Here is a 22,810-nt window from a genome sequence, read left to right as displayed (position 1 = left end):
CATGACAACCTTGGCCAAGTGGATTTATTTACCTGGGCTGTAGTGCTGACCATTAATTACACAGAGACAAGGAGTAGTGTAGCCTGGAGTGGTAGTAAGATTGCTTGGTTCTTCAGTTGTCGTGGGGGATCCTGCTGTTGTAGATTTTTTTGTGGTACTGGATACTGCGGGTGTTGTTGCAGATTTAGTTGTACTACTTGTACCTTCTGTTGTAGAGGTGGTTCCAACAGCTGTGGTCGTAGCTTTCGTGGTGGTAGTTGGTCCTTCCATTGTTGTAGTTGGTCCTGCAGTTGTGGATGTTGCTTTAGTGGTAGTAATTGGACCTTCCGTGGTCGTGCTCGTTCCTGCGAGTGTTGTAGATTTTGTTGTTGTAGTTGGACCTTCTGTTGTAGTGGTGGGTCCTTCAGGTGTTGTTGTAGATTTAGTGGTAGTAGTTGGACGTTCTGTCGTTGTGCTTGGTCCTGCGGATGTTGTTGTAGATTTAGTCGTAGTAGTTGGACCTTCTGTTGTAGTGATGTGACCTAGTGGTGTGGTTGGAGTTCTAGTTGTAGTAGTTGGACCTTCCGTGGTTGTGCTCGGTCCTAGTGGTGTTGTAGATTTTGTTGTTGTAGTTGGACTTTCTCTTGTAGTGGTGGGTCCTACAGGTGTTGTTGTAGCTTTAGTGGTAGTAGTTGGACCTTCTGTCGTTGTGCTTGGTCCTGCGGATGTTGTTGTAGATTTAGTTGGAGTAGTTGGACCTTCTGTTGTAGTGGTGTGACCTGGTGGTGTGGTTGGAGTTCTAGTTGTAGCAGTTGGACCTTCTGTGGTTGTGCTCGGTCCTGCAGGTGTTGTAGATTTTGTTGTTGTAGTTGGACTTTCTCTTGTAGTGGTGGGTCCTACAGGTGTTGTTGTAGCTTTAGTGGTAGTAGTTGGACCTTCTGTCGTTGTGCTTGGTCCTGCGGATGTTGTTGTAGATTTAGTTGGAGTAGTTGGACCTTCTGTTGTAGTGGTGTGACCTGGTGGTGTGGTTGGAGTTCTAGTTGTAGCAGTTGGACCTTCTGTGGTTGTGCTCGGTCCTGCAGGTGTTGTAGATTTTGTTGTTCTAGTTGGACCTTCTCTTGTAGTGGTGGGTCCTACAGGTGTTGTTGTAGCTTTAGTGGTGGTAGTTGGACCTTCTGTCGTTGTGCTTGGTCCTGCGGATGTTGTTGTAGATTTAGTCGTAGTAGTTGGACCTTCTGTTGTAGTGGTGTGACCTGGTGGTGTGGTTGGAGTTCTAGTTGTAGTAGTTGGACCTTCCGTGGTTGTGCTCGGTCCTGCAGGTGTTGTTGTCAATTCCGTTGTTGTTGTTAGACCTTCTGTTGTAGTGGTGGGCCCTGCAGGTGTGGTTGTAGATTTAGTTGTAGTTGTTGGACTTTCCGTTGTAGTGGTGGGTCCTGGTGGTGTGGTTGTAGATTTAGTTGTAGTTGTTGGACTTTCGGTTGTAGCGGTGGATCCTACAGGTGTTGTTGTAGCTTTAGTGGTAGTAGTTGGACCTTCTGTCGTTGTGCTTGGTCCTGCGGATGTTGTTGTAGATTTAATCGTAGTAGTTGGACCTTCTGTTGTAGTGGTGTGACCTGGCGGTGTGGTTGGAGTTCTAGTTGTAGTAGTTGGACCTTCCGTGGTTGTGCTCGGTCCTTCAGGTGTTGTCGATTTTGTTGTTGTAGTTGGACCTTCTCTTGTAGTGGTGGGTCCTACAGGTGTTGTTGTAGCTTTAGTGGTAGTAGTTGGACCTTCTGTCGTTGTGCTTGGTCCTGCGGATGTTGTTGTAGATTTAGTCGTAGTAGTTGGACCTTCTGTTGTAGTGGTGTGACCTGGTGGTGTGGTTGGAGTTCTAGTTGTAGTAGCTGGACTTTCCATGGTTGTGCTCGGACCTGCTGGTGTTGTAGATTTTGTTGTTGTAGTTGGACTTTCTCTTGTAGTGGTGGGTCCTACAGGTGTTGTTGTAGCTTTAGTGGTAGTAGTTGGACGTTCTGTCGTTGTGCTTGGTCCTGCGGATGTTGTTGTAGATTTAGTCGTAGTAGTTGGGCCTTCTGTTATAGTGGTGTGACCTGGGGGTGTGGTTGAAGTTGTAGTTGAAGGAGTTGGACCTTCCGTTGTTGTGCTCGGTCCTGCTGGTGTTGTTGTCAATTCCGTTGTTGTTGTCAGACCTTCTGTTGTAGCGGTGGGTCCTACAGTTGTTGTTGTAGCTTTAGTGGTAGTAGTTGGACCTTCTGTTGTTGTGCTTGGTCCTGCGGTTGTTGTTGTAGATTTAGTCGTAGTAGTTGGACCTTCTGTTGTAGTGGTGGGTCCTACAGGTGTTGTTGTAGCTTTAGTGGTAGTAGTTGGACCTTCTGTCGTTGTGCTTGGTCCTGCGGATGTTGTTGTAGATTTAATCGTAGTAGTTGGACCTTCTGTTGTAGTGGTGTGACCTGGTGGTGTGGTTGGAGTTCTAGTTGTAGTAGTTGGACCTTCCGTGGTTGTGCTCGGTCCTGCAGGTGTTGTCGATTTTGTTGTTGTAGTTGGACCTTCTCTCGTAGTGGTGGGTCCTACAGGTGTTGTTGTAGCTTTAGTGGTAGTAGTTGGACCTTCTGTCGTTGTGCTTGGTCCTGCTGATGTTGTTGTAGATTTAGTCGTAGTAGTTGGACCTTCTGTTGTAGTGGTGTGACCTGGTGGTGTGGTTGGAGTTCTAGTTGTAGTAGTTGGACCTTCCGTGGTTGTGCTCGGTCCTGCAGGTGTTGTCGATTTTGTTGTTGTAGTTGGACCTTCTCTTGTAGTGGTGGGTCCTACAGGTGTTGTTGTAGCTTTAGTGGTAGTAGTTGGACGTTCTGTCGTTGTGCTTGGTCCTGCGGATGTTGTTGTAGATTTAGTCGTAGTAGTTGGGCCTTCTGTTATAGTGGTGTGACCTGGGGGTGTGGTTGAAGTTGTAGTTGAAGGAGTTGGACCTTCCGTTGTTGTGCTCGGTCCTGCTGGTGTTGTTGTCAATTCCGTTGTTGTTGTCAGACCTTCTGTTGTAGTGGTAGGCCCTGCAGTTTTGGTTGTAGATTTAGTTGTCGTTGTTGGACTTTCCGTTGTAGTCGTGGGTCCTGGGGGTGTGGTTGTAGATTTAGTTGTAGTTGTTGGACTTTTGGTTGTAGCGGTGTGTCCTACAGTTGTTGTTGTAGCTTTAGTGGTAGTAGTTGGACCTTCTGTTGTTGTGCTTGGTCCTGCGGTTGTTGTTGTAGATTTAGTCGTAGTAGTTGGACCTTCTGTTGTAGTGGTGGGTCCTACAGGTATTGTTGTAGCTTTAGTGGTAGTAGTTGGACCTTCTGTCGTTGTGCTTGGTCCTGCGGATGTTGTTGTAGATTTAGTCGTAGTAGTTGGACCTTTTGTTGTAGTGGTGTGACCTGGTGGTGTGGTTGGAGTTCTAGTTGTAGTAGTTGGACCTTCCGTGGTTGTGCTCGGTCCTGCAGGTGTTGTCGATTTTGTTGTTGTAGTTGGACCTTCTCTTGTAGTGGTGGGTCCTACAGTTGTTGTTGTAGCTTTAGTGGTAGTAGTTGGACCTTCTGTCGTTGTGCTTGGTCCTGCGGATGTTGTTGTAGATTTAGTCGTAGTAGTTGGACCTTCTGTTGTAGTGGTGTGACCTGGTGGTGTGGTTGGAGTTCTAGTTGTAGTAGTTGGACCTTCCGTGGTTGTGCTCGGTCCTGCAGGTGTTGTAGATTTTGTTGTTGTAGTTGGACCTTCTCTTGTAGTGGTGGGTCCTACAGGTGTTGTTGTAGCTTTAGTGGTAGTAGTGGGACCTTCTGTCGTTGTGCTTGGTCCTGCGGATGTTGTTGGAGATTTAATCGTAGTAGTTGGGCCTTCTGTTATAGTGGTGTGACCTGGGGGTGTGGTTGAAGTTGTAGTTGAAGGAGTTGGACCTTCCGTTGTTGTGCTCGGTCCTGCTGGTGTTGTTGTCAATTCCGTTGTTGTTGTCAGACCTTCTGTTGTAGTGGTAGGCCCTGCAGTTTTGGTTGTAGATTTAGTTGTCGTTGTTGGACTTTCCGTTGTAGTCGTGGGTCCTGGGGGTGTGGTTGTAGATTTAGTTGTAGTTGTTGGACTTTTGGTTGTAGCGGTGTGTCCTACAGTTGTTGTTGTAGCTTTAGTGGTAGTAGTTGGACCTTCTGTTGTTGTGCTTGGTCCTGCGGTTGTTGTTGTAGATTTAGTCGTAGTAGTTGGACCTTCTGTTGTAGTGGTGGGTCCTACAGGTATTGTTGTAGCTTTAGTGGTAGTAGTTGGACCTTCTGTCGTTGTGCTTGGTCCTGCGGATGTTGTTGTAGATTTAGTCGTAGTAGTTGGACCTTTTGTTGTAGTGGTGTGACCTGGTGGTGTGGTTGGAGTTCTAGTTGTAGTAGTTGGACCTTCCGTGGTTGTGCTCGGTCCTGCAGGTGTTGTCGATTTTGTTGTTGTAGTTGGACCTTCTCTTGTAGTGGTGGGTCCTACAGTTGTTGTTGTAGCTTTAGTGGTAGTAGTTGGACCTTCTGTCGTTGTGCTTGGTCCTGCGGATGTTGTTGTAGATTTAGTCGTAGTAGTTGGACCTTTTGTTGTAGTGGTGTGACCTGGTGGTGTGGTTGGAGTTCTAGTTGTAGTAGTTGGACCTTCCGTGGTTGTGCTCGGTCCTGCAGGTGTTGTCGATTTTGTTGTTGTAGTTGGACCTTCTCTTGTAGTGGTGGGTCCTACAGGTGTTGTTGTAGCTTTAGTGGTAGTAGTGGGACCTTCTGTCGTTGTGCTTGGTCCTGCGGATGTTGTTGTAGATTTAGTCGTAGTAGTTGGACCTTCTGTTGTAGTGGTGTGACCTGGTGGTGTGGTTGGAGTTCTAGTTGTAGTAGTTGGACCTTCCGTGGTTGTGCTCGGTCCTGCAGGTGTTGTCGATTTTGTTGTTGTAGTTGGACCTTCTCTTGTAGTGGTGGGTCCTACAGGTGTTGTTGTAGCTTTAATGGTAGTAGTCGGACCTTCTGTCGTTGTGCTTGCTCCTGCGGATGTTGTTGTAGATTTAGTCGTAGTAGTTGGACCTTCTGTTGTAGTGGTGTGACCTGGTGGTGTGGTTGGAGTTCTAGTTGTAGTAGTTGGACCTTCCGTGGTTGTGCTCGGTCCTGCAGGTGTTGTAGATTTTGTTGTTGTAGTTGGACCTTCTCTTGTAGTGGTGGGTCCTACAGGTGTTGTTGTAGCTTTAGTGGTAGTAGTTGGACCTTCTGTCGTTGTGCTTGGTCCTGCGGATGTTGTTGTAGATTTAATCGTAGTAGTTGGACCTTCTGTTGTAGTGGTGGGTCCTACAGGTGTTGTTGTAGCTTTAGTGGTAGTAGTTGGACCTTCTGTTGTAGTGGTGTGACCTGGTGGTGTGGATGGAGTTCTAGTTGTAGTAGTTGGACCTTCCGTGGTTGTGCTCGGTCCTGCAGGTGTTGTCGATTTTGTTGTTGTAGTTGGACCTTCTCTTGTAGTGGTGGGTCCTACAGGTGTTGTTGTAGCTTTAATGGTAGTAGTCGGACCTTCTGTCGTTGTGCTTGGTCCTGCAGATGTTGTTGTAGATTTAGTCGTAGTAGTTGGACCTTCTGTTGTAGTGGTGTGACCTGGTGGTGTGGTTGGAGTTCTAGTTGTAGTAGTTGGACCTTCCGTGGTTGTGCTCGGTCCTGCAGGTGTTGTCGATTTTGTTGTTGTAGTTGGACCTTCTCTTGTAGTGGTGGGTCCTACAGGTGTTGTTGTAGCTTTAGTGGTAGTAATTGGACCTTCTGTCGTTGTGCTTGGTCCTGCGGATCTTGTTGTAGATTTAATCGTACTAGTTGGACCTTCTGTTGTAGTGGTGTGACCTGGTGGTGTGGTGGGAGTTCTAGTTGTAGTAGTTGGACCTTCCGTGGTTGTGCTCGGTCCTGCAGGTGTTGTAGATTTTGTTGTTGTAGTTGGACTTTCTCTTGTAGTGGTGGGTCCTACAGGTGTTGTTGTAGCTTTAGTGGTAGTAGTTGGACCTTCTGTCGTTGTGCTTGGTCCTGCGGATGTTGTTGTAGATTTAGTTGTAGTAGTTGGACCTTCTGTTGTAGTGGTGTGCCCTGGGGGTGTGGTTGAAGTTGTAGTTGAAGGAGTTGGACCTTCCGTTGTTGTGCTCGGTCCTGCTGGTGTTGTTGTCAATTCCGTTGTTGTTGTTAGAACTTCTGTTGTAGTGGTGGGCCCTGCAGGTGTGGTTGTAGATTTAGTTGTAGTTGTTGGACTTTCCGTTGTAGTCGTGGGTCCTGGGGGTGTGGTTGTAGATTTAGTTGTAGTTGTTGGACTTTTGGTTGTAGCGGTGGGTCCTACAGGTGTTGTTGTAGCTTTAGTGGTAGTAGTTGGACCTTCTGTTGTTGTGCTTGGTCCTGCGGTTGTTGTTGTAGATTTAGTCGTAGTAGTTGGACCTTCTGTTGTAGTGGTGGGTCCTACAGGTGTTGTTGTAGCTTTAGTGGTAGTAGTTTGACCTTCTGTCGTTGTGCTTGGTCCTGCGGATGTTGTTGTAGATTTAATCGTAGTAGTTGGACCTTCTGTTGTTGTGGTGTGACCTGGTGGTGTGGTTGGAGTTCTAGTTGTAGTAGTTGGACCTTCCGTGGTTGTGCTCGGTCCTGCAGGTGTTGTCGATTTTGTTGTTGTAGTTGGACCTTCTCTCGTAGTGGTGGGTCCTACAGGTGTTGTTGTAGCTTTAGTGGTAGTAGTTGGACCTTCTGTCGTTGTGCTTGGTCCTGCGGATGTTGTTGTAGATTTAGTCGTAGTAGTTGGACCTTCTGTTGTAGTGGTGTGACCTGGTGGTGTGGTTGGAGTTCTAGTTGTAGTAGTTGGACCTTCCATGGTTGTGCTCGGTCCTGCAGGTGTTGTCGATTTTGTTGTTGTAGTTGGACCTGCTCTTGTAGTGGTGGGTCCTACAGGTGTTGTTGTAGCTTTAGTGGTAGTAGTTGGACCTTCTGTCGTTGTGCTTGGTCCTGCGGATGTTGTTGTAGATTTAATCGTAGTAGTTGGACCTTCTGTTGTAGTGGTGTGACCTGGTGGTGTGGATGGAGTTCTAGTTGTAGTAGTTGGACCTTCCGTGGTTGTGCTCGGTCCTGCAGGTGTTGTCGATTTTGTTGTTGTAGTTGGACCTTGTCTTGTAGTGGTGGGTCCTACAGGTGTTGTTGTAGCTTTAGTGGTAGTAGTTGAACCTTCTGTTGTTGTGCTTGGTCCTGCGGTTGTTGTTGTAGATTTAGTTGTAGTAGTTGGACCTTCTGTTGTAGTGGTGGGTCCTACAGGTGTTGTTGTAGCTTTAGTGGTAGTAGTTTGACCTTCTGTCGTTGTGCTTGGTCCTGCGGATGTTGTTGTAGATTTAATCGTAGTAGTTGGACCTTCTGTTGTAGTGGTGTGACCTGGTGGTGTGGTTGGAGTTCTAGTTGTAGTAGTTGGACCTTCCGTGGTTGTGCTCGGTCCTGCAGGTGTTGTCGATTTTGTTGTTGTAGTTGGACCTTCTCTTGTAGTGGTGGGTCCTACAGGTGTTGTTGTAGCTTTAGTGGTAGTAGTTGGACCTTCTGTCGTTGTGCTTGGTCCTGCGGATGTTGTTGTAGATTTAGTCGTAGTAGTTGGACCTTCTGTTGTAGTGGTGTGACCTGGCGGTGTGGTTGGAGTTCTAGTTGTAGTAGTTGGACCTTCCGTTGTTGTGCTCGGTCCTGCAGGTGTTGTAGATTTTGTTGTTGGACTTTCTCTTGTAGTGGTGGGTCCTACAGGTGTTGTTGTAGCTTTAGTGGTAGTAGTTGGACCTTCTGTCGTTGTGCTTGGTCCTGCGGATGTTGTTTTAGATTTAGTCGTAGTAGTTGGACCTTCTGTTGTAGTGGTGTGACCTGGTGGTGTGGTTGGAGTTCTAGTTGTAGTAGTTGGACCTTCCGTGGTTGTGCTCGGTCCTGCAGGTGTTGTAGATTTTGTTGTTGTAGTTGGACTTTCTCTTGTAGTGGTGGGTCCTACAGGTGTTGTTGTAGCTTTAGTGGTAGTAGTTGGACCTTCTGTCGTTGTGCTTGGTCCTGCGGATGTTGTTGTAGATTTAGTTGTAGTAGTTGGACCTTCTGTTGTAGTGGTGTGCCCTGGGGGTGTGTTTGAAGTTGTGGTTGAAGGAGTTGGACCTTCCGTTGTTGTGCTCGGTCCTGCTGGTGTTGTTGTCAATTCCGTTGTTGTTGTTAGACCTTCTGTTGTAGTGGTTGGCCCTGCAGGTGTGGTTGTAGATTTAGTTGTAGTTGTTGGACTTTCCGTTGTAGTCGTGGGTCCTGGGGTTGTGGTTGTAGATTTAGTTGTAGTTGTTGGACTTTTGGTTGTAGTGGTGGGTCCTACAGGTGTTGTTGTAGCTTTAGTGGTAGTAGTTGGACCTTCTGTTGTTGTGCTTGGTCCTGCGGTTGTTGTTGTAGATTTAGTCGTAGTAGTTGGACCTTCTGTTGTAGTGGTGGGTCCTACAGGTGTTGTTGTAGCTTTAGTGGTAGTAGTTTGACCTTCTGTCGTTGTGCTTGGACCTGCGGATGTTGTTGTAGATTTAATTGTAGTAGTTGGACCTTCTGTTGTAGTGGTGTGACCTGGTGGTGTGGTTGGAGTTCTAGTTGTAGTAGTTGGACCTTCCGTGGTTGTGCTCGGTCCTGCAGGTGTTGTGGATTTTGTTGTTGTAGTTGGACCTTCTCTTGTAGTGGTGGGTCCTACAGGTGTTGTTGTAGCTTTAGTGGTAGTAATTGGACCTTCTGTCGTTGTGCTTGGTCCTGCGGATGTTGTTGTAGATTTAGTCGTAGTAGTTGGACCTTCTGTTGTAGTGGTGTGACCTGGCGGTGTGGTTGGAGTTCTAGTTGTAGTAGTTGGACCTTCCGTGGTTGTGCTCGGTCCTGCAGGTGTTGTAGATTTTGTTGTTGGACTTTCTCTTGTAGTGGTGGGTCCTACAGGTGTTGTTGTAGCTTTAGTGGTAGTAGTTGGACCTTCTGTCGTTGTGCTTGGTCCTGCGGATGTTGTTGTAGATTTAGTCGTAGTAGTTGGACCTTCTGTTGTAGTGGTGTGACCTGGTGGTGTGGTTGGCGTTCTAGTTGTAGTAGTCGGACCTTCCGTGGTTGTGCTGGGTCCTGCTGGTGTTGTTGTCAATTCTGTTGTTGTTGTTAGACCTTCTGTTGTAGTGGTGGGCCCTGCAGGTGTAGTTATAGATTTAGTTGTAGTTGTTGGACTTTCCGTTGTAGTGGTAGGTCCTGGTGGTGTGGTTTTAGCTTTAGTGGTAGTAGTTGGACCTTCTGTCGTTGTGCTCGGTCCTGCTGGTGTTGTTGTAGCTTTAGTGGTAGTAGTTGGACCTTCTGTCGTTGTGCTTGGTCCTGCGGTTGTTGTGGTAGATTTAGTGGTAGTAGTGGGACCTTCTGTTGTAGTGGTGTGACCTGGTAGTGTGGTTGGAGTTCTAGTTGTAGTAGTTGGACCTTCCGTGGTTGTGGTAGGTCCTGCAAGTGTTGTAGATTTTGTTGTTGTCGTTGGACCTTCACTTGTAGTGGTGGGTCCTACAGGTGTTGTTGTAGCTTTAGTGGTAGGAGTGGGACCTTCTGTCGTTGTGCTTGGTCCTGCGGATGTTGTTGTAGATTTAATCGTAGTAGTTGGACCTTCTGTTGTAGTGGTGTGACCTGGCGGTGTGGTTGGAGTTCTAGTTGTAGTAGTTGGACCTTCCGTGGTTGTGCTCGGTCCTGCAGGTGTTGTAGATTTTGTTGTTGTTGTTGGACTTTCTCTTGTAGTGGTGGGTCCTACAGGTGTTGTTGTAGCTTTAGTGGTAGTAGTTGGACCTTCTGTCGTTGTGCTTGGTCCTGCAGATGTTGTTGTAGATTTAGTCGTAGTAGTTGGACCTTCTGTTGTAGTGGTGTGACCTGGTGGTGTGGTTGGAGTTCTAGTTGTAGTTGTTGGACCTTCCGTGGTTGTGCTGGGTCCTGCTGGTGTTGTTGTCAATTCTGTTGTTGTTGTTAGACCTTCTGTTGTAGTGGTGGGCCCTGCAGGTGTGGTTATAGATTTAGTTGTAGTTGTTGGACTTTCCATTGTAGTGGTGGGTCCTGCTGGTGTTGTTGTAGCTTTAGTGGTAGTAGTTGGACCTTCTGTCGTTGTGCTTGGTCCTGCGGTTGTTGTGGTAGATTTAGTGGTAGTAGTGGGACCTTCTGTTGTAGTGGTGTGACCTGGTAGTGTGGTTGGAGTTTTAGTTGTAGTAGTTGGACCTTCCGTGGTTGTGCTTGGTCCTGCAGATGTTGTAGATTTTGTTGTTGTAGTTGGACCTTCTCTTGTAGTGGTGGGTCCTACAGGTGTTGTTGTAGCTTTAGTGGTAGTAGTGGGACCTTCTGTCGTTGTGCTTGGTCCTGTGGATGTTTTTGTAGATTTAGTCGTAGTAGTTGGACTTTCTGTTGTAGTGGTGTGACCTGGTGGTGTGGTTGGAGTTCTAGTTGTAGTAGTTGGACCTTCCGTGGTTGTGCTGGGTCCTGCTGGTGTTGTTGTCAATTCTGTTGTTTTTGATAGACCTTCTGTTGTAGTGGTGGGCCCTGCAGGTGTAGTTATAGATTTAGTTGTAGTTGTTGGACTTTCCGTTGTAGTGGTGGGTCCTGGTGGTGTGGTTTTAGCTTTAGTGGTAGTAGTTGGACCTTCTGTCGTTGTGCTCGGTCCTGCTGGTGTTGTTGTAGCTTTAGTGGTAGTAGTTGGACCTTCTGTCGTTGTACTTGGTCCTGCGGATGTTGTTGTAGATTTAGTTGTAGTAGTTGGACCTTCCGTGGTTGTGATTGGTCCTGCAGGTGTTGTAGATTTTGTTGTTGTAGTTGGACCTTCTGTTGTAGTGGTGTGCCCTGGGGGTGTGGTTGGAGTTCTAGTTGTAGTAGTTGGACCTTCCGTGGTTGTGCTCGGTCCTGCAGGTGTTGTAGATTTTGTTGTTGTAGTTGGACCTTCTGTTGTAGTGGTGTGACCTGGCGGTGTGGTTGGAGTTCTAGTTGTAGTAGTTGGACCTTCCGTGGTTGTGCTCGGTCCTGCAGGTGTTGTAGATTTTGTTGTTGTTGGACTTTCTCTTGTAGTGGTGGGTCCTACAGGTGTTGTTGTAGCTTTAGTGGTAATAGTTGGACCTTCTGTAGTTGTGCTTGGTCCTGCGGATGTTGTTGTAGATTTAGTCGTAGTAGTTGGACCTTCTGTTGTAGTGGTGTGACCTGGTGGTGTGGTTGGAGTTCTAGTTGTAGTAGTTGGACCTTCCGTGGTTGTGCTGGGTCCTGCTGGTGTTGTTGTCAATTCTGTTGTTGTTGTTAGACCTTCTGTTGTAGTGGTGGGCCCTGCAGGTGTGGTTATAGATTTAGTTGTAGTTGTTGGACTTTCCATTGTAGTGGTGGGTCCTGCTGGTGTTGTTGTAGCTTTAGTGGTAGTAGTTGGACCTTCTGTCGTTGTGCTTGGTCCTGCGGTTGTTGTGGTAGATTTAGTGGTAGTAGTGGGACCTTCTGTTGTAGTGGTGTGAGCTGGTAGTGTGGTTGGAGTTCTAGTTGTAGTAGTTGGACCTTCCGTGGTTGTGCTTGGTCCTGCAGATGTTGTAGATTTTGTTGTTGTAGTTGGACCTTCTCTTGTAGTGGTGGGTCCTACAGGTGTTGTTGTAGCTTTAGTGGTAGTAGTTGGACCTTCTGTCGTTGTGCTTGGTCCTGCGGATGTTGTTGTAGATTTAGTCGTAGTAGTTGGACCTTCTGTTGTAGTGGTGTGCCCTGGGGGGGTGGTTGGAGTTCTAGTTGTAGTAGTTGGACCTTCCGTGGTTGTGCTAGGTCCTGCAAGTGTTGTAGATTTTGTTGTTGTCGTTGGACCTTCTCTTGTAGTGGTGGGTCCGACAGGTGTTGTTGTAGCTTTAGTGGTAGTAGTGGGACCTTCTGTCGTTGTGCTTGGTCCTGCGGATGTTGTTTTAGATTTAATCGTAGTAGTTGGACCTTCTGTTGTCGTGGTGTGACCTGGCGGTGTGGTTGGAGTTCTAGTTGTAGTAGTTGGACCTTCCGTGGTTGTGCTCGGTCCTGCAGGTGTTGTAGATTTTGTTGTTGTTGTTGGACTTTCTCTTGTAGTGGTGGGTCCTACAGGTGTTGTTGTAGCTTTAGTGGTAGTAGTTGGACCTTCTGTCGTTGTGCTTGGTCCTGCGGATGTTGTTGTAGATTTAGTCGTAGTAGTTGGACCTTCTGTTGTAGTGGTGTGAACTGGTGGTGTGGTTGGAGTTCTAGTTGTAATAGTTGGACCTTCCGTGGTTGTGCTGGGTCCTGCTGGTGTTGTTGTCAATTCTGTTGTTGTTGTTAGACCTTCTGTTGTAGTGGTGGGCCCTGCAGGTGTAGTTATAGATTTAGTTGTAGTTGTTGGACTTTCCGTTGTAGTGGTGGGTCCTGGTGGTGTGGTTTTAGCTTTAGTGGTAGTAGTTGGACCTTCTGTCGTTGTGCTCGGTCCTGCTGGTGTTGTTGTAGCTTTAGTTGTAGTAGTTGGACCTTCTGTCGTTGTACTTGGTCCTGCCGATGTTGTTGTAGATTTAGTCGTAGTAGTTGGACCTTCTGTTGTAGTGGTGTGACCTGGTGGTGTGGTTGGAGTTCTAGTTGTAGTAGTTGGACCTTCCGTGGTTGTGCTCGGTCCTGCAGGTGTTGTAGATTTTGTTGTTGTAGTTGGACTTTCTCTTGTAGTGGTGGGTCCTACAGGTGTTGTTGTAGCTTTAGTGGTAGTAGTTGGACCTTCTGTCGTTGTGCTTGGTCCTGCGGATGTTGTTGTAGATTTAATCGTAGTAGTTGGACCTTCTGTTGTAGTGGTGTGACCTGGTGGTGTGGTTGGAGTTCTAGTTGTAGTATTTGGACCTTCCGTGGTTGTGCTCGGTCCTGCTGGTGTTGTTGTCAATTTAGCTGTCGTAACTGGACCTTCTCTTGTAGTGGTGGGTCCGACAGGTGTTGTTGTAGCTTTAGTGGTAGTAGTTGGACCTTCCGTTGTAGTGGTTGGTTCTACAGGTGTGGTTGTAGATTTAGTTGTAGTTGTTGGTCCTTCAGTTGTCGTAGTACGTCCTGCTGTTGTTCTTGTTGATTTTGTTACAGTTGTAGATGCTGCAGTAATGACAGGTGCAGTTGCTGGGGTTTCTGTGCTTTCGGTTTCAATTTCAATTGTTGTTGAACTTAAAGTGGGTCTTGTTGTCACTTGTTTGGTAGACGTATATCCTTCAGGAGTAGTTGGAGGAACTGTAGGTTTTGTGAACGTAGTGCTTTGTTCTTCACTTGTAGTAAATATTACAGGTGTTGTTGTAGGAGGAGCTGCTGTCGGGGAGCAGGTTTCATTTCCAAATATTACAGTTCTATTTATACAAATTGCATAGTAGCACATTCCAAGGTTGTCAGTAACATTATAAATAACTTCATATTCATCATATCTTGTCCCATTGTAAAAGCAACCTTCACATTCCTCAACACATATTTGTTGTTCCTCATCAAATATTGGCTTATCTTCTGGACAAACAGGATAACAACCTGCAAACAAAGAAGTAAAAAACCATTCCATTTTGCATTTTTAAATACAGCTTTCCAATAACAAAATGTATGGCTGACAGGAAAATTTTTTAGGCATCAACATAAAACGGTGCTTAATTTGTGAGCATATCATAGATAAAGAAAAATAAACACTAAATGGAATATGTCACATATATAAATATTGTACTGGTACGAAATAACATTTGGCATTTGATTATATCATTATTTTTTTCTAATCTGATTAAACACAGTTCTGAGGTAAAGCTTTGTCATGCACAACAATATCAGGAGCTAGGCCTTCTAAATTATAATCTGTAATCTTTTTTTTCTTGTCTCGTTGAATACCATAACAATTCAGTGATGTATTATATAAATACATAATCATTAGTCTACCATTTCCAACGTACAAGATAATGATCATTAAAATAATATTACCTTCCAGGTTGGGTAAAGGGTTGCTACAAATTCCCTCTAGATTCAAACAGGTCTTGTAGCAAGGCTGATGACATGGGTTGTAGTGCCAACGACATTCATTTGGGTTGTTGTAGTAATCACAGTAGACGGCTACAAGGGAAAACAAAACAAAAATATTTTAAAATTGTAAAACCTTCAATTCATTGTTTTATCTAGAAATCAATCCCATCTGAGACTACATCCTACTTTGTAGTTAGACAGTTTCAAAATATTATATTTCAGCCTGAAAAATAATGAGATGTTAAAAATGACCGGAAGTTTTGGACTATAAGGCACACCTGACCATTATTTTGCACCCAGCAAATTTCAACAAAAAAATGTATTTGTTCATATAAAAGCTGAATTGGACAATAAACTGCAGGTGCATCAAAAGACATGCAACTTATTAGACTAAAAATTTATAAATTACATGGACTATAAACCGCTGGGTTCAAAACAGGGGGGAAAGTAGTCAGAAAATTACAGTATTTCATATGAAAGAAATTAATAAAATTTTCGATTTCATTGTAATGTACAGTACAAGCTACTCACGGCAGATGTCTGGTGTTCTCCATGCAACACATACACCGGCTTCATTGCAAGCTTGAGCATAGGCTGCAACCGCTGTGCAGAAACATTCACAGTCGCCACCAGTGTCACAGGCACAGGAGTCTTTTACACAGTTTTCATAAAATGGAAGTGGATCCACCTGTTCAGACAAATCATATGCTATATGCAATAAACTGTACAATTCCAAATTCAAACCTTCTCAAGATTAATCTGCCTTTACCGTATTATGACACGCTTTGAATGTTTCTCCAACTATAATGCTGCACATCATTTTGGACCAGTGGTGACGACTGGGTGTTACCGAACATGGGTTGACATTTGTTTCTACATTTGGGCAATTGCTGCTTGTTTTCCAGCTGTTTGCAAATTCTAACACATTGGTCACCAAAAGCTGATCCTGAGTGGTGAAGTCATTTTGTTCATTGCCATTGAAGTCTCCACACAGGCCACACACTTCTCCCTGTAAAGCCAAACCAATGAGTTTGTTAGAATTTTTCTCAAATGATTCTTTATTATTAAGGAGGCAGGCACTAACGTGTTCTCGGATATACAACAAGCATTTATTCTACTTCTTGCAACTGGCTGTAAGCAAAAGCCAGGTACAATCGAAACATCTCGCCAATCATTTTCAGGACACATACAAAGAAATAACCATTCACCCTCGTTTTTACACCTACGTATGAGCATCTTAGTGTCAAAATTATTGAATTCGAAGTTGACAATTTTCTGAGGTAACTTCGGGTTTTTGAATTGTGTCCAAAACAAAAAAACATTACTTCATTAATATACAGTAGAAAAATACATAAAACCTGAACTCACACTGTGCTGAGGTTCCAAGAGGATGCGGACAGTTGTTTTGCGATCCCACATCACTGCCATACCAACAACCGATTCTACGACCAGATACATGCCAACTGTCCTGATTGTGTACTTGATCTGACTACCTTCTCCCAGGTCCACTTCTTCATATTTCCCTTTGAATAGTTTGATTTCCATTCGCTGCAAGGTAATGAAAGTTTATGTTCATTGTGTCACAACAACAACAACAGAACAATACCGCAGATAATGCCCTATATTTGTTTGGCCTTGCATGAAGTCTTACCCCCAATTGGATTCGGACAGTTTTTGAGCACGTGGTGCCTGTTGTGCCACATGGTACATTCTCTGTGATAACTCCAATGCTATCCTGTGCTGTTTTATTGCCACATTTGTTCTTAAAAGGAGACACATTATGATGTAATTACAGATCAGTACATAATCTGAAATAACCTGTTGTAAAAGCTTGTCAAGATATTTGTAGTTACTATTTGATCAGAATTGTATATCAATTTAGCATTTACAGTATATCTGAATATTCTACAAACCTTGACTGCAACATAGCTGCAATGTCCCTGAAAGCCATATGTTCGCTGATCAAATGTATTATAATGACCACTTCCATAAATAATGCAGGTTCCTGGGCATTTTTCCTCTGTGCACTGCCATTTTCCACTTCTGCAGGTACTGTATTAAATGATTAAAACAAATCTTATTAGTATGTTAAACTTATGTGGGTAAAGCAGAGTAATGAAAAGATGATACCATGTGTTGCATTGATTTGGAATTTGTTTCCCAGGAGCGTAGAATATTCCATCGTGTTTACATGGACATTGTGACTTTTCGACACAGAAGCCTTTGCCATCATCAAAAAGGCCATCTGGACACTGACAACCTGATTCACAGTCATTGGAGTCCTGCCAGGAAAGACCAAAGAGCAATTAGAGAAAGACCAATTAGCTGGATCTTTTCCCAGACAAGGGAAAAACTGGGAGCAAAAAAAGCTTACACAATCATCGCTGTCCAGATTTAAACAAGTTGGTGCACACTGGACTCCAAGTTGTCCTGAGCCAGGCTCAGAGCAGTTGAAGTACACTTTGTGTGGGGGACATCCTGTAAGAAGGGCAGAATATTGAACAAAATGCTTCTGTCAATAACTTGATAAAGCAATTAAAAATAACATACTTGCTGAGCGGGCTCTCCAAGAATGACAATGGAGCACCCCGTTACTGCAAACACTAAAGATAATGACAAAACACATAGACTGTAAGATAGTTTGCAGTGGTGCAGAACCAAAATATTCGACCACTTTCATGGAGCTAAACTCACCAGTGTTCATCCTTGATATTGATAGACTTTCCTGGCTGGATGATGGCCTCATTGTGATAACACGGACACTTTTCTTTGAGAATGCAGATACCGTGTTCATCGAGGTATTGACCTTCGGGGCAGGAGCAGCCGTCCACCGGGAGGAAGTCAGAGGAGCAAGTCTGCATTGTTGAACTCAGCGATCTGCAGGTCAGCTCGCACCGTTGATGCTTGTATGAGAAGATCTGTGATACTGGGCAGGTCCTTGTATATTTGTCTGTTAATTGTAGAATGCCATAGAATGAGTAGAGACTTTTACATGAAAATAAGTTATCGAAATCATCATGTAATGTACAATGGTTTGCTAGTTGGGATGACGCAACTTTTTTGGTGTATTAAAGTAAATTAACAGTTTAAATAAACAACAATAATTAAGTCCTTACCACACAAATGGGCTCTCCAATCCATCAGAAAGACTCCCCTTGATGCACAAGCTCGAGCATAGGAGGAGAAGACAGCACAAAGGCAGGCTTCACTCTTGTCACAATTACAGCTGGCGTAAGTGCACCTCTGTGGAAGAAAACACACAATACTAACTTCTTATTGTAATTGAGGCTTAATTACCTTGGGATCATTTCCATTATCAAAGTTTGTGAAGTGACCAAAATAGGCAACAGTTGAACTGAAATTATTTTTTTCTTATTAACTCATGAACTGGGAGGATTGGCTGTGAATGCAAGAGTTTCAGTCCCATTGACTGTGCTAAATGTTGAATCCACTTCGACTGGGTGGGCTGCCAGCGATCATTCGATGCCAGCCCTCCCAGTTGGATTGGATTGGATTGGATGCCATCAGTAGAAGCCAATGAATTATCTGGATTTACTGTATTACAACGACAAACCTTGTAGTACACCTCAGGGTCCACTAATGAATGGCACTGTCCAAACGTGCTATTTGGTTGCAACAGCAAGGCACACCAATGTTTGGCATACAAGTCTGAAAAAAACGTGAAAAGCACTTAATGTCTTTCAATCAAAATAAACAAACAAACAAACAAACAGCACATTATGTTAGAGTAGATGTTGAAAAGTTTAAGCAGTCTCAATGTGTACCGTTTTCCACACTGAGAGAACAGGGGTCATCCAGTCTTTCCCTTGTGTCTCTGCACATGAGGCTCGATTTCCAGGTGTTACTGAATGTGGTTGCCGTGCCCTCGACAATCCCCTGAGGAGTTTTCCAGTCATCAGACATGACCAGGTTGTAGTTGCCACATAAACCTGATGAAATATAGGAATTTAGATATCATAATACTATCAAAATAGGCTTGTACAAGCCCTCTACAGATAAAATTGTATTATTATATGTCAGTAATCCTCAGAAAGACAGTGTCATCCATCACCCAAAAGATCACTGTACAAGTAATTACATGTAAATGAAATGATGTACGGAAAACTCTTTTTAAGCAGTACAGTAATGTTAAAAATGTATAAATATATAAAAATTGTATGTCAATTAAAAATTGCAGTGAGGGCACGGTGGATGTAATTTAAACCACGATAAATCATTAAAAGTAGAAAATCCAATATTACCTTAACAACACAATTTAAGGGTGATTCAAAAAGAGTGTGCCAAAATCATCACGCATTTATTCATTTTAAAATAATTGAAATAGACTGAATTATTATTTAATTAAAATTAATTAATTAATTAATTAAAATTAATTAATAATTTAATAGGAATTCAAATAAGAATTAAAAATCTTTTTAACAAGTAAGTAATTAACATACAAATTAACAATTAACAAATTAACAGTCATATTGGCTTGATGTGGTCCGTGCCGCTGGGGGTGGTCACATTGAGCACTTGGAAAGCATGAAAGAAAAACCTGAAGTAATATACAATACTTGTATCCAGCTAGTTATTAATTTTTTATTTATTTTATTTTTTTAAATATACCACAATGGTTTTGGTGCATTCTTTTTGCATCACCCTGTATATTACTGTATAATATAATAGGTGTGTGTGTGCGTGTGTGTGTGAATTAGAATTGAAGATGTCGCTGTGGAAGAATCAAGAATCAACTACTGTAATTGCATTCAAACTCATTTTACATTTTTATCTCACAATGGTTGCCTTTAAATTACACCCACAATTTTTTTTTATATTGATTTTAATTCTTTATAACATAAATCATGGCATTTGAACAAAGATGTGTAGGCATAGATGTTCTGCCGTGACAAAATATTAGAAACAGATTTTAAAAGAAGAATTAAGTACTGTAAACAGATCTTAGTGTGTACTTTTATAGGTATATGTTGTATAGGTGGTACAAGACATTGAGATAGCAGCTTTGCACCACAGTCAAAAGAGTGGTTTGGTGTCCCAGGTTTTCTATCACACAGAGTGTACATGAACTCACCACGTGTCTTTCCATTGTAGCTCTCGTCCAAACGCACATACACTTGCATAAGAGGCACATGCTGAATCTGAATCTGCAGCCCAAAACTGGTATGTAGCAAGATGTGAAAAGATGAGGCATGGAAAACGATGATGTCCACTTTGCGTACATACAAACACACAAAAAAATTGCATCACTTGATGACATAGGGGACAAAAAAAAGATGAGAGTTTGTTTGTGTAATCCACCTGTATGGTACGGCAAAGTGATGGTTTGCTGATTCTGTTTTACTGTTCCATCAGATATAAACATCAACACCTAAATGTAAATACAGTTAATTAATAAGGGATCTAGCAACTAAGAGACAGAGACGATTTCTTAATAATAAAGTACAACTCACATTGTTTCTGTCATTGTTCAGCAGAATTTTAAGTGCCTTGAGACAAGTGTCAAACTTTTGGTTTGTACAAGGTGCTAACTGCACCTGAATGGTAAAGCTGGGACTGAAGCCATCCTAAAACGCACATTAAAATTTCAATGGGATTCATTCCATAGCAGTAGATTATGGATGGTATTTTCCAAACAGATCAAATCTCAGCTTCATTCACCTTGCTTTCCACCTTGGCTAGTGTGTAATAACAATCTCCATGGAAAGTGTAAGATTTGCCATCGAAGGTCGTTATGTGAGAACCCTCCTCCACTGCACATGTAGATGGACCCGGAAGATACTCACAGGACCATCTGCCCTGAAAACATGTACTGAGATAACACATAAAGACATTATTAAGAGGAATTTATATTAATACAACATTAAGAGTCATTCCACTTACCATATCTCTCTGTCCCGTTGGTAGCCCTCACTAGAGTTGTAGATTTTGCCATGCTTACACTGACATTCTGATTGATTAATGCATCCTCTCATGGAAATGTCATCAAACACAGTGCCTAAAAAGTACAAGTGATGAAAAATATAAAAATATGATTTTAGAAGCAAAACTGCAGCACAAATCTATACAGTATTTTAATGTAAAGAGGACTGACCAGGAGGACAGAAACAGCCATCCATTCGGTGGTCCTCGCACAGTGAACTGGTATCCATGTGTGTGCACGTGTCCATGCATGGAGAACCGCTCTCTTCATACACCATATTGTAAGGGCACTGCTTGGCTGTAGGGAGAGCGCAAGATGTTGATTAAGTGACATTATTGTACTTGATTGTATGTAAAGGCTTCAAGCAGTCATTATTAGTCATATAGTGTTTGAGTTTGATTTCACATGAACCATCTGGTTTTCAACTCTGCATAAATATTTTAATCTCTTACTATCTGAAAAAACGCTTGTTGTCTGCTGAATTGTTAACTCGTGCTTATCATAACTATATTTCATAACATAATATCATAACCATTTTTTTTTAATGGAAAAGTATTAATGTTTCCATGATTGGCCCGAATATAAGACGGCCCTGATTATAAGACGACCCCCTCTTTTTCAAGACTCAAGTTTGAAAAAAAGACTTTTTGAACACCAAATTAATTTTTATACAGAAAATAATTACAGTACATCCGAAACAAATGATTATAACTATATTTGAGAGAAAAAGCATGTTATTTATAATATAATGTCTAGCCCGCGAATATAAGACGACCCCCTCTTTTTCAGTGTTATTTCAATGCAAAAAACACCGTCTTATATTCGGGCCAATACGGCATTTAAGTTTTTTGCAAGAGGTCTATAGTTTTCTACATAATCATAGCCTTTCTGCATGGTTGTTGACCCTTGATTTTTACTGTATTTTTTTTACAAAACTGCAACAATAAAAGATGGGAAATTTTACCACAGAACAATGGCATTCTCCAGTTGGGAGGCACTCCACCAGCATGGGAACACTGTCGAGAGAACTCGGACAGTGTGCTACAGACACAAGTGTCATTTGTGCTGTTGTTGCAGCCACACATGTCCTGCATACAAGCTTCCACATAGGGAGCAGGGTTAATAAGTTGGGTGCAATGACTCCAAGAGTCTGAACGCAGCATCTGGTTGCAAGTCATTCTCTAAAAGATAATAAACACATAGACAGTACACGCAGAATTATTTGTCTATCAAATGTTATGTTATTTTCGATAACAAACTGCAACACAAACTCACAAATTTTTCGCATGAATCCACAGCTGAAACATCAAGCTCTTCTCCATACTCCTCAGACGGGTCCTCACATTCATCATTTGGGTTATGAACCTTCTGTTTGTTACCAAACTCTATGTAGCTGATCATTCGCTCTGCATTGGATTTATTTTGTCAAATATTGGAAGAAAACAAAAACATGTTTATATGAACTAACCATCATGTAACAACTCATTTTCGATAGGAACGCCGTTGTAGTCGCCACAGAGTCCACAAGTGCGATTAGCATAGTCACGATCAACTTCCACCTGAATAAAAAAAACAAAGATAGTAATATATAGAATGACAAAATGTATCATCTATCTGATGGTAGACTCTTATGGAGTACCATAATGTAAAATTGGTTAACGTGCCAAAAACTGACAATATTTATAATTTAGAATAATTATACTCTAATTAAAAAAGTAAAAGAAAACATTTAGCAGTCCCAATTTTGAATGTATTAGAATTTCTATCTTTAATTCATATATTCGAATTATTCCATAAATTCATTTATTTATCCGTGAGTAAGCATTCCATCAGTTTTGGCCCAAATTTAGCTTTAAAAAAATTGTATCTAAATTCACTTCAATGCAGTACATATTAAACGTGTATACATGTATTGCAATTACTGCAACTGGCTGGCAACCAGTTCAGGGTGTACCCTGCCTCCTGCCCGTTGTTAGTCGGGATAGGCTCCTGCACCCCCACGACCGTCGTGAGGATAGGTGGGTCAGAAGATGAGTGAGTGAGTGAGTGTATTGCGATACTTTTGAATACAATAGTTACAAAAATTAAAACTTTACCATGATTGCATCATCTCTATTCCACATGACAACAAGGCCAACTTTAGACTGCAGTTTGATGTAGATGGCATTATTTTCCACTTGAACTCCGCTGTTATAGTATGGCAATGAGACCCTAAAAAAATATACACCCCACCGATATAAAGTTAGAAATTTCATAGGAGGAGGAATTTTGGGTTTTGCTTCTTGGCTTACGGTTGGCCATTTACTGTGACCCCTTCCTTGGTGATGTGAAAAGCAAGATCGTTGATGGTGACCACCACATAGCTGACAGTCGGGTTCCCATCATTCTGCTGCCTCCTCATGTGCACCGCAAACTCCTGCATGGCCATGTGGCAGTCTGAGGCAAGGTTGTACTCGCATGTGCCAGAAAATTGGTAAATGTCTCCGTCAAATGTCTTGAAGTGCTCTCTTCCCCATGTGCTGCAGATACTGCTGACATGGTTGCTGACTGAGTGAAATGAAAAACAGTCGGGTAAGAATATGTTATTACAAGTAGTGACAAAAAGGTGTTAGATGGTCTTACCCAGTCTTGCCTTGACCTTATTGACAACAAACAAAGTAAGAAAATATAAGGCCACACATTTCCAATGCATGGCTGCCATCACCATTGAAGGCAACATAAACAGATTCTTCTCAGCAACTCCTTATATTTAGCTGCTCAATTCGATCACACCTTCTTTCAGCAGTTTTATTGCCAACACATGGAAAACGTGTTGAATGGATGTCTTGCGCCAATATAATCATGCCCACATCCTCCTCGTGACGTGACATCATTAAGCAAATTTGCTTGAGATCAATTGAGAGATTCTGACGAACAACTCATTCCAAAACGTGAT

The 22,810-nt window shown here is 43.0% G+C and overlaps 1 protein-coding gene across 1 annotated transcript in view; it reads right to left on the bottom strand.

Annotated features, from left to right (window-relative positions):
* Positions 1–22,570, bottom strand: part of LOC130916037 (mucin-2-like) — a 31,993-nt gene extending 9,423 nt beyond the window's left edge. The window contains exons 1-26 of the mRNA XM_057836397.1: positions 22,498–22,570; positions 22,167–22,422; positions 21,972–22,086; positions 21,344–21,434; positions 21,151–21,281; positions 20,840–21,056; positions 20,047–20,172; positions 19,836–19,950; positions 19,626–19,764; positions 19,406–19,519; positions 19,254–19,323; positions 19,027–19,164; positions 17,720–17,884; positions 17,509–17,603; positions 17,051–17,177; positions 16,629–16,884; positions 16,485–16,537; positions 16,309–16,412; positions 16,065–16,216; positions 15,848–15,986; positions 15,586–15,696; positions 15,303–15,482; positions 14,704–14,943; positions 14,466–14,622; positions 13,896–14,024; positions 33–13,460 (exon numbers count right to left, since the gene is read on the bottom strand). Of these exons, the coding sequence (XP_057692380.1) occupies positions 33–13,460; positions 13,896–14,024; positions 14,466–14,622; positions 14,704–14,943; positions 15,303–15,482; positions 15,586–15,696; positions 15,848–15,986; positions 16,065–16,216; positions 16,309–16,412; positions 16,485–16,537; positions 16,629–16,884; positions 17,051–17,177; positions 17,509–17,603; positions 17,720–17,884; positions 19,027–19,164; positions 19,254–19,323; positions 19,406–19,519; positions 19,626–19,764; positions 19,836–19,950; positions 20,047–20,172; positions 20,840–21,056; positions 21,151–21,281; positions 21,344–21,434; positions 21,972–22,086; positions 22,167–22,422; positions 22,498–22,567 (16,918 nt within the window). The 5' untranslated portion in view covers positions 22,568–22,570. The remainder of the gene's footprint in view (positions 1–32; positions 13,461–13,895; positions 14,025–14,465; positions 14,623–14,703; positions 14,944–15,302; positions 15,483–15,585; positions 15,697–15,847; positions 15,987–16,064; positions 16,217–16,308; positions 16,413–16,484; positions 16,538–16,628; positions 16,885–17,050; positions 17,178–17,508; positions 17,604–17,719; positions 17,885–19,026; positions 19,165–19,253; positions 19,324–19,405; positions 19,520–19,625; positions 19,765–19,835; positions 19,951–20,046; positions 20,173–20,839; positions 21,057–21,150; positions 21,282–21,343; positions 21,435–21,971; positions 22,087–22,166; positions 22,423–22,497) is intronic.
* Between the last annotated feature and the right edge of the window lie 240 nt (positions 22,571–22,810).

The sequence above is a fragment of the Corythoichthys intestinalis genome, chromosome 5, assembly GCF_030265065.1.
Source record: "Corythoichthys intestinalis isolate RoL2023-P3 chromosome 5, ASM3026506v1, whole genome shotgun sequence".
Classification (NCBI taxonomy): Eukaryota; Metazoa; Chordata; class Actinopteri; order Syngnathiformes; family Syngnathidae; genus Corythoichthys; species Corythoichthys intestinalis.
The sequence above is the reverse complement of the archived record's forward strand: the minus strand, read 5'-3'. Positions and strand labels throughout refer to the sequence as shown.